Here is a 16,600-nt window from a genome sequence, read left to right on the forward strand (position 1 = left end):
TAGATTTCATGAACTGTGACAACTGTATGTATAGTTGTCCATACTTAGGGACTCCAGCTCTGGATTTTTCCCTCGGGGTTTACTCCCAAAGCCTTCCCCATGAGTGTGAAGCTCAGAGTTTTCCTTCTCCTAGGTGAGCTGATGAGCCCCATCGGCCCAAAACGAATGGTTTCAAAGCGCTAGTAACCCGCCTTTGCCCCTTCAGTAGAACTGGTTTGGTTAGGCTTAGTAGCTAAGTCATATGCAAAGGCCAAGAGCCAGACTTGGTTGTCAGATACTACTTGAGATGCACACCATTGGGAGCATTTAATAAGCAGAGGGAGCTTATCCCCACTATCTCCCCTGCCTATGGCAACTTTACGGAGCCAACTTTAGAGCTGTGTCAAGCACTACCAATAATCTCTGAGTGGTGGTGCTGAGGGAGAAAGCTGACTTTGGAGATATTGAAAAGCAGAAAAAAATCTAAATAAAGCCCTTGAAACTTACTGTGTCCACATTATATGCCATGATTTTGACCTTGACTTTGATATTGTCTGCTACACTTCTCCCACCTATCCGTCCTTTCCATTAAACAGGAGGTGGGTGTTGTCTGTTTGAAAATCATTTGACAATATGAAATATAATAAGCTATATGAGACAATTAAATAAAAACTATTATGTTTCATAAAACTTCAGAGATAGAAGCTACATAAAAGGCTTTAATGGAAAAACTCGGGAAAATTACAAATTTCCATCCCTTAGGCTACAGCATTAACCTTTGGAAGTGCAGGACGATTAAAATATACCTATAGTTTGCAGGTTTGTGCCATTCCTCAAATCAGTTTATGTTAGTACACATTAAACAGTGATTAGTGAGAACCAAATCACATTAAAGGGGGTGTTATTGTAAACAGGGAAATATGATTCTAATCCATATTTATTGGAATGTTACAGATAGAATGTATGAGAGCAGTATGACAGTATTCAAAATATGTTACAATACAGCTTTAATTCTAAAGGGCCACATTACAAAATAATTCAGATGTTAAGCAGGGTGTTTTGGCTGTAAGAGATTTGTTAAATATTACATCTTCGTTGACGAGCAAGATGTAAAATATTGCGGTGGAAGTAATGATGTAGTGTCATTATTGATGTACTGCACTTGCTCTGTAACATGTTCTGTCACATTCCTTGGCAGAACAGTCTGCAAATGATTATTCTTTACTTTTTCTTGGTTAGGAATGGCAGCTCTGGACAGCAAGGCATCTGGCAAAATGGGAGTTCGGGCTGTGGTTTTCTACATGACCACTACTATCATAGCTGTGTTCATTGGAATTGTCATGGTAATGATCATCCACCCTGGGAAAGGATCAAAAGTTGACCTACATCGGGAGGGAAAGATCGAACAGGTGCAGGCAGCTGACGCTTTCATGGATCTAATCAGGTCAGTGAAGCTCAAATTAAAAAGTGAATTGTTGTGCAATAATCACATTAACTATCAAAGTAGTGGATTAGGTGACCTTTTGTCACAAGGAGGTGGCTTTGAATTACTGAGTGTTTGAATGACTTACTCCTGTTTCTAGGGTTCTGTGAAAGGACTCGGAGATGGTATCTGTTCTGTCCTGTGGGTGCCAATTTGAGAAATTCAGCAGTAGAGGAGCCAAGTATTTGAAGTAGTAAACTCCTTTCCATTGTCATGTCTTAGGAGTCTAGAACAGCAGAATTTTGAATTCCTGGAAATCCCACTGCTTTATATATCTATATATATATTTTTTCTTAATAGTCTTTTTTCTACTTCTGCATAAAACAGGTTTAAATGCACCTTAGCAGTGTTTTCATCACAAGGACTGCAGCAGTTGTTCAAGAAGGCCATCATCATCTTCTGAAGAGTAATTCAGGCAAAAAAAAATTATGGCCTTACCAGTGTTGTCCACTTTGTTCACATTGCCACAATACACATAAATTCAACAAAGAATAGCTGTTCAGTGTAACAAAAATACAAAGCACTTGATCCAACAGGACCAATTTGCTGTTGGAAATTAATACTGTAAAAGAACATAGCATGTTAACTTTGTCTCATGAGAAACTTTGGCTGGATAAATCCATGCTCAACCTGCAAGAACAAGGATGTAGTGTTGCAAGAAGCTTAATGTCAAGTTTAATATCAAATTCAGTGAATGCATCATTAAATCTCAAATCCCACCTATCCCCAAATCCAATCTTTGCCACTGACTCATCAGCAATCTCCACAAAATAGGGCTGAGACCCAACGTTCATGTGCCCCATCACTTCCTCACACTCTTTCTAGTTGACCATCCCACATCCTCACCACACAGCCAATTATTAACTTGTGACACACACACTGCCCAGAATTCTCCAATATACTTTCTCTTATGAATAGATGCAGTAGCATTAAGGAGGAAGTATGATCATGACTCCTTTCAGTAAGAGATAGTTGTTGTGTGCTGGCAACCACATGCTCCTTAACAAAAGACAAATCTGAATCCGGTGGCAGGGGTACTACATGGCAATCAGAAATATGTTTTCTGTTGCAGCCTTAATCAGCCATAAGATCCATAGAGAGGTAAGCTCGCTTCATCTGCCTCCTAATTGTTGAGGCTTTAGAGTCAGTTGACTATTTATCTGGTACCTCCCTTTTGACCTTACCTCTGTGGTGACCCTACCAGGAATGCTGGACTTCAGATTGCATTGGTTAGGACTACTCATTGCTACAATGCAAATCTTTCTACTGTGGTGAGGTTGTGGACCTACTGGATGATATCTTGCTGGCCATCATTGTTGGGACAATTGAAGTCTATGGATGATTGAAGATTACCAGGTCTTCAAATCTAACCCAATTCTAATATTCCACTTCATTCTCATCGCATGCTTTCTCCTGATTTAACAGATGAAGATGAGGTTAGCTTGTACCTTTTAATTTTTCTCTGCTCCTTTCGCCATTACCCAACATTTAAGCATTAATCCTTTCACATAGTTAAGAACTGCTATCTGGTTAGGCAATAAAAAAAGGGGAAGCATTCCAGAGAGAAGTCAGGATACATGCATTGCGAAGATAGCCTTTCACCCCATTAGCCACCATTTAATCTGGTGTTGTGGCTCGAAGGCAGAAAGCAGAATGGACTGCTGCAAAGCAACAGAGTTGTGATTCATCCCTCAATACATGGTGCTGATCTTCATGACCCTCTGTTCCTGGCAGCAAATCAGTTGGACATTCTGGATGTGCAATCCCTTATGGTTGCAGATATTCTGGGAATTGTTTTGTACTGATGTGAGTGTCTTCAATGTCTCCCTGTACTACATTCCTGCACAACCATGTATTACCAATGTCTGTTACTCTCAAGTGAAAGGCAGATAGATTTGGTTTTCATGTAGTACGGAACTTCCTGGCCAATAATGTAGTTTGCTATAAGTAGTGAGTTATTACGAATATATTTTGCATCAGTCGGCAAAATTCCGGACTGTAGACAATAAAGGCTACCAGCTATGTGACTCAGTTGTGTAGCTGCAAAGCTCCATCATTACTTCTTCCCTCACCTTAGACTCTTCTCCAGTGTTACTTCTCATGGATGCACGAGAGGTAGTTGATGGAAAGTACTGCCCACTGAGGGCCTATCTCTTTTTTCTCCTTCCAGGAGGTAGCTCTGTTCCACAGGTCCTGTTCTCTTTTCTTGCTCAAGACCAAGAGGAATAGGTAGAAGAAAGTTTCAGGACATTTTCTGTACTCATTATGAATAATTTATCAGCACTTATTTTGTTGTTTTCCAAGTGCTGAGAATAATATTCAAATGATAATTATGTGCCTATAACCTTCTCAGTGATATCTCTGAAGTATTTTGATATAACTGTCCAAATCAGCAGCACCTTGCTTGTTCTGTTCTATTTTTGGAGTATCAGTACACGTAGCACAGTTTAGATCCAAATATAGTTGCCGAACTATTGTCACAGTATTAATTCTCTCTCTTTATTTTCTGCAGGAATATGTTCCCACCGAATCTAGTAGAGGCTTGTTTCAAGCAGGTGAGTAGTTACTCAACAAAAGTTTGAATTTTAAGCATTGTTTGTAAATGACTGACAATATAATAGGAGAAGCATTAGATGAGGTTCCAACTTGATGAGGCCACAACACAAACAGACTTTGGAACCAGCATGCCATCAACGGATGCTATCTTGGAATAAATGGATCAAATCAAAATGCTGCAGTCATGCCACATTCAGTTGTATAGAATAGTGAGCAGGTAAAGAACTAATACGAAGATGGAGCTGTCTGAACATCCCCCAGACTCAATGATGTTGGATCTACTGTGAGAGCAGCCAACACTGAAGTGTTTGCTGTTGTCGTGTGAATGAAGTCACCAGAGAGAAGTACTGTTAGATATGAAAGTCTCTTTATTTGACAGAATGAGACACAGCAGGCATCATATTGAGATGCCTTTCAGAGGAAAAGGCCTGCTTGATCCAACACTACACGCATTTTACATGCTAAAGATCAAAGGGCAATTCAGGTCAATTCCATATTTACAATGCATCCACAATGCTTCCTTTGAACTACACACAACCTTCACACCTCCCTCTTCACACCCACACTACAGACATACAAATAATTAATTTAAATCAGCATTGTCTGGTGGCTGAAGTCAGTTGCTATAGTTATCTGCTACATGTGCTAGCCCCAAAAAAGCCCTTGCGTTTACACCCATCTTCAACCAAAAAGTAAACAATCCATTTCATTCTTCTAATTTCTCCACCAGTAGGTCAAAATTTCACTAATTAAACTCACTGCACATAGTCCTAACGTTGTACAGCACAGAAATGGACCCTCCGTCCCACCACACATGTCAAATATTTGCCTATCTACTGTATATTAACCCTTTTTAGCTGCATTAGGTCTGACTCCCCTTATGCTTTGCCTGTTCAAGTGTCTGTCTAAATGTCTCTTGAACATAGTGTTTGTATCTAATTCCACCTAATCTTCTGGCAGTGAGTTCCAGATCTAAATCATTCTCTGTGTATAAAAAAACTTAGCCTTCAAATCTAAAACTCCTTAAACCCTTTTGTTTTAGACACCGCTGCCATGGGAAAAACATTCATACATTAATCAGCCTAGCTGCAAGACAGCTACAGGAATTCCTCAGAGCAGTGTCCTTACCCCAACTATTTACAATTGTTTCGTCCTTGACTCTTCCTTCTATTATAAAGTCAAGTTAGGCAGTTTGCTTACAATTGTGCATTATTCATATAAACAGTAATTCTTCAGATAACAAACCATACCATGGCCATATGCAGCAAGACCTGAAGAACTTATCAGCTTGTGTCAAGTAATATTTATGCTAAGCAAGTTCCAAGGAATGACCATCTCCAACAAGACTGACTTTGACCTTCGTTCTTTGATGATCAATTGCATTGTTGAATTCCGTGGCAACCACATTAGTTTCATGGGGATCACCATTAATCAGAATTATCTGGTCCAGCCACTTAAAGTATCAGCTCTTGGCCCAAAATGTTGACTCTTGATTCCTTTCCATAGATGCTGCCCCAACTGCTGAGTTCCTCCGGCATTTTGTGTGTGCTACTCTGGATTTCCAGCTGCATAATTTCTTGTGTTTATGATTCACAGTAGCCAACCCACAAATCTGTAATTTCCACAACTTAAACAGACACAAGCAGTAAGCAATAACCAGTGTCCACGTTCCCTTCCAAGTCACTCACCCCCATAATTTGGGAATATACTGTCGATTTTTCTACACTGATGGGTTAAAATTCTGGATCTCATTACCAAACAGAACTTTTCCTTTCAGGAATGGTGCAGCTTCCAATCCAAGGACATCTTGCATTTTCAATCCAATCAATCCTAGCTTTTTCTTCAGCACACCTGCAGATTCATGAAGTTGACTCACCATTCCCTTCTCAAGTGCAATTAAGTATTATAAATAAATGCTGACAGTGCCCACAGCCCATGAATGAACGACTGGTAGGCCACAGCCGAATCAATGTTAGACACTGAGTATTGCCCCAACTGAAATGTATGAAAGAGCACAAAAATCTTCCAACTAAATGTATATGATCTTGTGAGGATATCAATTGCATTTAGGAAAGTTCTTTGCTAGCTGAACTTTTAAAAATATATATTTTTGTTCAACTGTCCTAGGATTCTGTGAAGCAGCACAGATTTACTGCTGTATTGATGTTGATAGATGTAATAAAGAGCAAATTAGTTAATTCCCGTAATATACAGGACACCTTCTGTATACTGAATCAAGTAAACTTACAGCTGTTCTGCTGGTAATTGGAATTTGGGCCATAGATAGTCATGGCAGCACTAAAGCTTCAGCAGCTACTCTAGTTATCAGGGACTTGATGCACTCTTCCCAATCGCCATCTGTTCTGTAAGTCTTAGGTTTACTGTCGGACCTCAGCTTTCAGGTGCTTGCAGAGCTGATTCTTTTACCTTGAAGAGTAGTGGAGCTTCCAATCCAAAGACACTTTGCATTTTCAGTCAAATCTATCCTAGCATTTTCTTGCAGGGGAGCTGAGTCTCTTCACACTCCATAACCTTTGATGGACTGTAGGGCAGTCAAGAATTAGTGGCACCTGGTTTTTGAGAGTGGCTAGACTGTCTGTGAGGTACTGTCTGAGAAGAACTATTTATGCAAATTCCTTGTGACCTCCAACAGGAACTTAATCTGTTTCTGTTACTGTTGTTGTTTTGTGGCCAGTTTGATGGGAGAAAATGGAATGGATTTAATAATAGTCAGTCCAACGCTGCTGATACCTGTGCTGGCACAGGTAAGGTAGGTAGACTTCCTGTTGCTCAGTTGGGCAATGTCATAATCTGTCAGATGCCAGTGTTTGGACTGGGGGGTGTTGCCATAAAGTCTCAGTTAAGGCAAGATTGTGCATTTGTGGCGTTAGCTTTCCCAACTTCCTTCCTGTAAATTGCACCACTCAAGAGGAGTGAGCATTTTTTAACCCTTGCATTGAAGTCAAACAGGAGGACCAGCTTGTTTCCCTCTGGGATGAGGCTGCAGTTTTTTTTTTAAATATCAGTGTATTATCACTATAGCTTCCAATGTTGGGGCAGATGGGCTGGTGACACTAGTATGTTGGCACCTTATAGAATAAGTCCTTCCCATGCATTTGAAAGTGATACATCACCTTGTTCTGAGAACTGGTCAGTGTTGTGTTTGTTATTAGAACATAGAAGAGTACAGCTCAGGAACAGGCCATTCAGCCCACAGTGTTGTGCAAACCAGCTAAAAAGCACATCAGAAACACCCAAGCACTAATCCCTCCAACCCTCACAATGTACATTTACCTCCATCTTCCTTACATCATGTGCCTATCCAAATGTCTCTTAAAAGCCTCCAATGTATTTGCCTTTACCACCATACCAGGCAGTGCATTCTAGGCAATCACAACTGAGTAAAAAGCTTACCCCTCACCTCTCCCTTAAACTTCTCACCTTCAATGCCTGAAAGGTATTAGATATTTCAACTTTGGGGAAACAGATATTCCCTGTATACTCTATCTGTGCCTCTCATAATCTTATAAACCTCTAGCCTCTGCCATTTCAGAAAAAACAATCCAACTTTATCCAGCCTTTCATGATAGCACATGCCCTCTAAGCCAGGCAGCATCCTGGTAAACCTCTTCTGCACCATCTCCAAAGCCTCAGCATTCTTCCTATAGTGGGTGACCACAACTGTATGCAGTACTCCAGATGTGGGCTAACCAGCGTTTTATAAAGTTGCAACATAAACTCTTGACTTTTGAACTCAATTCCTCTATTAATAAAAGCAAGCCTTCTTAACCACCTTATCAACCTGTGTAGCCTCTTTCAAAGGACAATGAACTTGGAACCCAAAATCTCTCTCTGCTGAGCAACAATATTAAGGATTTTGCCTTTAATAGTGTAGTACCACCTTGCATTTGCTCTGCTGAGGTGCAACACCTCACATTTATCTGGGATAAACTCCATCTGCCATTTCTCTGCTCACATCTGTATCTGATCTACATTGCCCTGTATTCTTTGCCAGTCTTCTACATCATCCACAACTCCACCAATATTGGTATCATCCATAAACTTACCCACCCATCTACGATTTTCATCTGGGTCAATTACATACATCGCAAATAGACAAATAGCAAAGGCTCCTGGAACAGATCCCTGTAGAACACCACTAATTACAGGCCTCCTGCTTGAATAAGCCCTTTCAACCATTACCCTCTGCCTTCTAGAAGATTAGACTCCCATGAGGGACTTTGACAACTGCCTTAGAAAATCCATGTAGACAATATCTACTGCACTACTCTCATCAGTCTCTCTCGACACCTTGTCAATAAACTCAATCAAGTTGGTAGGACACGATCTGCTCTTCACAAAGCCATGCTGCCTCTCATTAATTTGGCCAACAGCTTCCAAATGCTCATAAATACTAAACCTAAGAATTTTTTTCATCAATTTCCCTACAACTCACGTGAGACTGACCTGTCTGTTGTTCCCAGGATGTTCCCTTGTTCCCTTCTTAGAGATACAACATTAGCCACTCGCCAGTCCTCCAGGCTAGAGAGGATACAAAGATACTGATCAAGGTCCCAACAACCTTGTCTCCTGCCTCCTTCAATAACCTGGGGACAATTCCATCAGGCCTTGGGGACTTATCCGCCATTATACTCATCAGGAGGACACTTCCTCCTCCTTAACTTCTAAATGCCCTCATGTATTTATACCCTCAGCACTGATCTCCTGGTCTTCCTATCCTTTTCCCTGGTAAATACTGAAGCAAGATGCTCATTAAGTGCCTCACTCACATTCTCCACATTCAAGCAAATATTTCTGCACTTTATCGTTAAGTGGCCCCACTCTCTGCCCTTGCTCTTGATGTACGTACAGAATGTCTTGGGATTCACCTTCATCCTACTTGCCAAGGACTTTTCTTGGCCCCTCCCAGCTTTCCTAATTCCCTTCTTTAGTTCTTTTCTGGCTTCTTCATACTCCTCGTGTGCTCCATTTGATCCTAACTTCTGAAGCTTTATATATTTTCCCCTTTTATACTTTATAATCTTTTCCTTTTTCTTCTTGATTAAATTCATCACCTCTCTGGACATCCAAGGTTCTCTTACCTTTCTATCCCCGCCCTTCCTTCTACCTATCCTTATATAGATCGCTATTCTGAAAGTTCAGGAGTTGTGGTCCCTGTTCCCTAACAGCTCACCCACTGAAAGGTCAGTCCCTGACCAGGCTCATTACCCAACACCGGGTAAAATGTTGCCCCTCCTTTCATTGGACCATCCACTTATTGATTCAAGAAACCTTCCTGGATACACTTAACAAATCCTGCCCCATCTAAACCCTTTGCACTAAGAAGGTTCCAGTTTATATGAGGGAAGTTGAAATCCCCCATGACAACAACTGAATTATTTTTACATATTTCCTAAATCTGATTACATATCTGTTCCTCCATGTCCTGCTGGCTAATTGCAGGGGGGGGGGGAGGAGTCTGTAGTACAGTCCTGTCAGTGTGATTGCATCCTTCCTATTCCTGAGTTCTACCCAAATGGACTCAGTGATTGACCTCTCAATTTTGTCTCCAATGAATGCAGCTGTGATACTGTCCCTGATTAGCAGTGTAACTCCCCCAACCCCCCTTAACTCCTTGTCTATTTTTTCTAAAACTTCGACAACCTGGTACATTAATCACCCATTCCTTTCCATCTCGCAACCACGTTTCAGTAATGGCTACAACATCGTAGTTCCATGTACTGAACCATGCTTCCATGCTCTAAGTTCATCACCCTTACCCATAATACTCCTAGCATTAAAATATACACACTTCAAACTACGCAACCCATCATACCTGTTATTTCAATTTTGACTTTCAGTACTTCCCCTGACATCTACCTTCTGATCAGGTCCTTCCCTTAATGACTCGTGGTGCACACTGCCGGACTACTGTTCCTTTGGTGAACTGGTCTAAAACCCAACCGCTTCACTGCTTCTGAGTGGTGACAAGTTTACTGTGTCTGAGATCATGCATGCTCTTCATTTTCTCATGCTGTGTTGTCTGAAAATTTCTCACTAAGTCCAGGAAGTGAGATTGGAGAAGGGAAGGAAGAACGGGCAGGCTTGTTCCAGTCTCCGGCCCATTGACAGCTCAGATGGACTGTAGCCATTCGCGAGAGGTGTAGAGTAACAAGCTAACAGGGTTCTGTAGGGTCTTTTGCCTTCAGTAGGAGACTCTTAACAGGCTGCAATGCCCTTTCCATTTCTCCATTTGCTTGTGGTTACTGTGGACTGCTTGCCTGGTGTTTGAACTCATGGGCCCTAGCAAAGGCTTTGAATTCTGAGCAGCTGAATTGTGGACCATTGTCTGACACGTGTCTTTGGTATTCCAGGATGAGCAAATACAGCTTTCAGGTGTTGTATGACTGCTGCTGAGGATGTGGAGGACTGCTTGGACACCTCAACATTCCATGATAGTAATCCACAATGAAAAGATAGTTGTCTCTTTTCAGCTTGAAAATGGCTGTGCCTGCAATTTGCCATGGAACGTCTGGGAATTCTGTGGGACAGGGAGCTTCAACATGATTTTTGTGCAGTTTTCTGCATGCTTCATGTTGCTTTACATAATCTCCCAGCTGTGTGCTCAGACCAGGCCACCACACAGATTGCCTTACTTTTAGGCAACATCTTTTGATGCCTTGATGTCCTTGGTGCATTTGACTGATGATTTTGGCATGCATAGAAGCAGGAATGACAAGTCTGGAGAACTTTAGCAGCAAGCCATCAAGAATGGTGAGCATGTCTCTCTCAAGCCAGTAAGGTCTGAGTTTGTAAGCTCCTTTTGGAACAGCTGCCACCCATGCTCACAGTATTGTATGACCTTGCTGCAAATTTGGTCCTTTTACAACTCGGTGCAAATTTTGTCTAGTTTGTGCAGAGGAGATTTACAAGGATGTTGCCTGGATTGGGGAGTATGCCTCATGAGAATAGTTTGAGTGAACTCGGACTTTTCTCCTTGAAGCGACGGAGGATGAGAGGTGACCTGATGGAGGTGTACAAGATAATGAGAGGCATTGATCGTGTGGATAGTCAGAGGCTTTTCCCCAGGGCTGAAATGGCTAGCAGAAGAGGACGTAGTTTTAAGGTGCTTGGAAGCAGGTACAGAGGAGACATCAGGAGTAAGTTTTTTACACAGAGAGTGGTGAGTGCGTGGAATGGGCTGCTGGCAGCAGCGGTGGAGGCGGAAACACTAGGGTCTTTTAAGAGACTCCTGGATGGCTACATGGAGCTTAGAAAAATAGAGGGCTATGGGTTAGCCTAGGTAGTTCTAAGGTAGGGATATGTTCAGCACAGCTTTGTGGGCCGTAGGGCCTGTATTGTGTTGTGGGTTTTCTATGTTTCTATGTTACTCTGTGATGCAGGAAAGCTTTCACACATCTGAGCTTAGCAGATGTTGGTATCTTCCATGAGGATGGAGTCAGCTTCCGTCCACTCGCTTTTGCATGGCATCCTCGACAGAATATCTGGTGTTACGAAAGATTTGCTGGGGCATGTTCAAAGTCATAACAGTATCACATGAGCCTCATTCTGAATCTTTGCAGATGTGGACATCTAAGTGTTTCAAGCTGAGGAGGCTGACAAGAGTCTTGTGGTCCCTTTCAAGTAGAATGTAGTGCCTAACAAGTAGCAGCTGAAGCCTTTACAAGCCCACATGAGAGCTACTGTCTCCATTTCAATTTGGGCGTAATGTTGTTCAGTAGGAGTCAGTGCTCTTGATGCATACGCACTGGTTTCCACACACCACGGCAGTATTGCATGAGCACTCTCCCTAGGCCAAAGGAGAAGCATCTGCTGAGACCATGGTTGCTTTGTTGAATCAAAGAATGCCAGTGTTGGCAGAGAGATAAGCTCTGCTTTAAGTGATGAGAATGACTTCTCCTGTAGTACGTCCCAGATCCAAACATTTCTCTAAGAGAGGAGGTCACATAGTGGCAGTGTTTTCTCTGCCAAATCTGGAATGAACTTTTGCGGCTGGTTTACCATGCCAAAGAAACTGCTGATCTCTGATACATTCGTAAGTTGTTCCACGTTCTGAATTCCTGCCAGTTTATCTGAATCTGGTTTCATTCCCTCTGAGAACAGTCGATGGCCTCAGAACTTCACCTCTAACTTTGCAAATGTATGTTTCTTTTTGTTCAGGGTGATTCTAGCCTGTTTCAGTTTCTCCAAGGCAACTTCTACTCTTATGTCATGTTCCTCACTTGAGCCTCCAAAGATGAGTATATTGTCCATGTGGCAGGCTACTCCTTCCAGCTCCTCCAAAATTTGGTTCATCCTCATCTGAAAGAGTTCAGGGGCTGCTTGAAGTCATAACATCCATTTGGTGTGATAAAGGTTCTGAGCTTCTGTAACTCAGGAGCTAAATGTATCTGCCAGAACTTTGCTCCACCCAGCATACCCAATGTGTACTCAACAGAGGGCAGAATAAACTTCTCCCACGTCACTGCATTATTTAATTTTGTTAGATCAACACAGATCCTTAGTAGTTTGGGAACAGGGACAATGCTCACACACCAGTCTGTAAGTCCATTCACTTTTGTTGTGATGTCAAGTGTCTCCATTCTCTCAAGTTCAGCTTTGACTTTGTTCATCAATGTGACTGGTTATGCCTCGCTGTGGTCAGAGAGTAGAGTATCACTCCTGACCTCAGTTGGATAAGATACTCTTCTTTCAGTACCCCCAGGCCTGTGAACAATTCTGGGTACTTTTCCTACCACTGAACACTGTTTAGTGAATCCAGCCTTGCAATGAGATTCAGCTTCTCAATGACATGTCATCCCAATAGCGGTGAGAAAGATTCTGAACAACATGGGCATCTTCTTTTAACTGTTTCTCATTTTTAAGAAGGGAAGTAGTCAACATTCCTTTCACACTGAGCTCATGTTTCCTAGGTCCTTTTGAGTACTTTCTTTATTGTGTTTAGCATAATGCCTGTTTTCTTCACCGGTTTTGTGAACAGATATTTGGGATGGCTGTGACATCTGCTGCAGTGTCCATTTTGAACGTTACTGCCTCATTTTGCAATTAAACTGCAGTACACCAACCTTGTCTATCTGAATCTAGAGCCCCAAGGAAAGCTCTCTCGTCAACTGAATCATGGTCTCCTTTGACCTCCTGAAGAACTGCTTTTGAGTGACACTGGCTTTTAAAATGGCCAACTCTATTGCATTGGTGGTATTTCACTCCTTTTGCTGGCCAGGCTCTTTGACGCGGAATGGAGACTTGCTGCATCTCCTGCAGTTGGACATCTTACCTGGTCTTGGTTTCACTTGTCTGTTTTGTTTGAGCTGAGCTCTCCTGTCACTTCTTTCTGTAGGGTTTCTGACCACCTTGTTTGTACCCTTCCTTTTCTACAGCTTTTAGCTTGACCTCAGCATCATTTTCGCGCCTGAGTTCTGCCTGTTGCTGATAAACATTCTCTTTCTTTATTAATCATTTTATTGATTTTTTAAAAAGGCAAAGATACAGTCAAGAGGTGAATTAGTTCAAATACATATATCAGTTACATTATAAACCAAGATTAAGATAAATATCAAAATCATAGATAATGTTAAACTAGTGTAAAATATATAATAATTAAAAAATTCTTCTCTTACCAGTTTATGAAAAGAAAGGCAAAAACATTGGATTTTAAATGAAAAGAAAAACAAACCCACTACACTATAATAAAACAAAAAAAAAGGGGGACTGGGCAGCCCATTTTGAGGATATGACAAAAAAAAACAAAGAAAGAAATACTTTCTGATCAAATCTAAGACTTCAAAAAAAGAGATCGAAAGCGTAATAAATGAAAATATTGGATAAAAGGTCGCCATATTTGCTCAGATTTAAAGGATGTATTAAATGTCTGACTTCTTATTTTCTCTAAACTTAAACTGGACATAATGGAGGAGAACCAGTAAAAGACCGTAGGCGGATTAGAATCCTTCCACTTCAATAAAATAGCTTTCCTAGCCAGTAGTGTCGAAAAGGCTATCATACGTTGAGCGGAAACAGGAATATTTCCTGCTTCCGATGGGATAATCCTAGAAATTGCCATAAGCACGTAAGGTTGTATATCCAGATCCAAAACCCTTGATAGTGCTTTAAAAACGTCTCTCCAAAAGTTATTTAGCTTTATAAAAGACCAATTAAAAGACGAGTTAAATTGGCCAACTCAGTATTACATCTGTCACAAATCGGATTAATATTAGGGAAGATATGCGCTAATTTATCCTTTGACATATGGGCCCGGTGTACTACCTTGAACTGTATCAAGGAATGATGGGCACAGATAGATGAGTTGTTAACCAAATGAAACATTCTACTCCATTGATTATCTGTAAATGACTCTTGAAGTTCCAATTCCCAAGCGCGTGTAATTTTATCATTGGATATCATTCGTAAACTCAGTAACCGCTTATAGATTATAGCTATCAACCCTTTTTGAAATGGTTTAAACTGAAAGAGAACATCTATCATATTAGGTGGATAAACAGAAGGGTAATTTGGTAACAAACCACGTAAAAGAAATCCTAATTTGTAAATACCTAAGAAAGTGTACATTAGATGAATCATATTTGTCCGCTAACTGAGAAAAAGACATTAAACAGTCCCCTAAAAATAAATCTGAAAAAGTTATTATTCCCTTGGTTTTCCAAATTAAAAAGGCCTTATCCAAAGTTGACGGTTTAAAAAAAATTGAGATAAATATTATTAGAAAGAATAAAATTATTAACCTCAAAACATCTATGAAACTGGAACCAAATCCTTAATGTATGTTTAATAACAGGATTAAGTTCTTGTCTGCTAATCTTAGAAAGCAAGAGAGGAAGAGGAACTCCCAGTAAAGAGGCCAAAGAGAAACCTTTCACCGAGTTTGCCTCTAGACCCAACCATGAAGGACATACATGTATATCTAAACAGTGAAACCAAAAAGTAACATCGACTATTGATTGCCCAATAGTACATTCTAAAATTAGGCAAAGCCATACCACCATCCTTTTTTAATTTCTGCAATAAGAGTTTACTCAATCTAGGAATGTTATTGTTCCAGATGTAAAATGAAATTATAGAATCTATTCTATCAAAGAACTTTTTAGGAACAAAAGAGGGAACTGCCTGAAATATATTTAAAAATTTTGCTAAAACTATCATTTTAATAGCATTAATTCGACCTATTAATGATAATGTCATAGGAGACCATTTAGAAGTCATTTGTTTGGTGTAGTCAATTAATGGAAAAAAATTATATGTATATAGATCCTTAAAATTTTTAGTAATTTTAATACCAAGGTAGGTAAGGTAAACTGATGAACATTCTCACCCTGCCTGACCAGAGTAATAGCTTTCTCCAGTGTGAGATTTGCCTGCAACTAAACGTCTCAGTGAAAACTTGGTGTCTAGTAGCCCGACAACAATCTTACCCCTAATGAGCTCATCTCTCAGATTTCCATATGCACAGTTGTCTGACAGTGATGAAGTCATTTACACTTTCATCCGGCTCGTTTTCTGGAGTTGAACTTTGCCCTCTCATATATCAATCACATTTCACTTTCCTATGAAATATTCTTTGAATTTGTCCTGCACTGTTTTTGTACTCCTTTTTCTGAGCTTCCGTCAGTCCTAATCCACCCATGATGTCATCTGCTTTGTCACCCATGCAATATATCAGTCTGCTTACTTGGTGCTCTTCTAAAGCTTGATTGAGATTGTTTGCAACCCTAAATCTCTCAAAGTTTATGAGCCATCTCTTGAAGTCCACTGGTTTAGAGAAATCAAATGACTCGGGGTGGGGGGGGGCGCTTTATTAGGTAAATACTTGTAGGTACTTGCAGGTATTTGCTCTATTTTCCTGTTTGTTTATTTAATGTTTTATTTATTTGGACTATAAAAGTCTTCTTTTCTCTGGCTGAGATTTTAACTGACTTCCCTTCTGTGCCTGTGCCTCTGTGCACTTCTCCAGGCTAGGGATTACTACAATGTATTCACTTTTGGCTGCAGCTCAAAGGCGCTGCCTAGCAACCCTGGCCCTTACTCAGCTTCTGCCTCATGGTGCATACAATTAGCAACTAGCACGGGCAGTTTAGGTTGATAGGTCACTGGATATTTTTCATAGATATATGCGAACAAGAACAGTCTTACTGTAAATTCTTTCTTGTTGGGGATCTCACTTGGTCTGTAGCACCAAGTCATGAACGATCAACTGCTTCTGACACCATGTTGTGATGGTTATTGAGGAATAATGCAGAGCACAGCAGGACACCAGCATACAGGATACTCAACTGAACTTTATTGATAACCCTGCTTGTACAGTATGTGAACTCCTCCCATGTTGAAGTGGCTAACTCAGTGGCATGTGATTAACTACCACTGCAGTCACCTCCTGCCCATCATGCCTCATTCAGCCCGGGGGCATAATACCAAAACATCGGAGTTCCCATTATTTGATAGTAAGTGATGTTCACCTCTGTTGTTGAGTCTGGCCATGATGGCCATGATTAAATCTTTCAGGTCTCAGATTTCACATTGAGGCATGGAGGTTTCTTGTGAATGACTTGT

General features: G+C 40.8%; 1 protein-coding gene across 1 annotated transcript in view; it reads left to right on the top strand.

The window, feature by feature from the left end:
• The window catches only part of slc1a6 (solute carrier family 1 member 6), a 132,017-nt gene that overhangs the window by 81,364 nt on the left and 34,053 nt on the right, over positions 1 to 16,600 (top strand). The window contains exons 5-6 of the mRNA XM_063032558.1: positions 1,219 to 1,423; positions 3,975 to 4,017. Coding sequence (XP_062888628.1) covers positions 1,219 to 1,423; positions 3,975 to 4,017 — 248 coding nt within the window. The remainder of the gene's footprint in view (positions 1 to 1,218; positions 1,424 to 3,974; positions 4,018 to 16,600) is intronic.

This window comes from Mobula hypostoma, chromosome 24 (assembly GCF_963921235.1).
Source record: "Mobula hypostoma chromosome 24, sMobHyp1.1, whole genome shotgun sequence".
Classification (NCBI taxonomy): Eukaryota; Metazoa; Chordata; class Chondrichthyes; order Myliobatiformes; family Myliobatidae; genus Mobula; species Mobula hypostoma.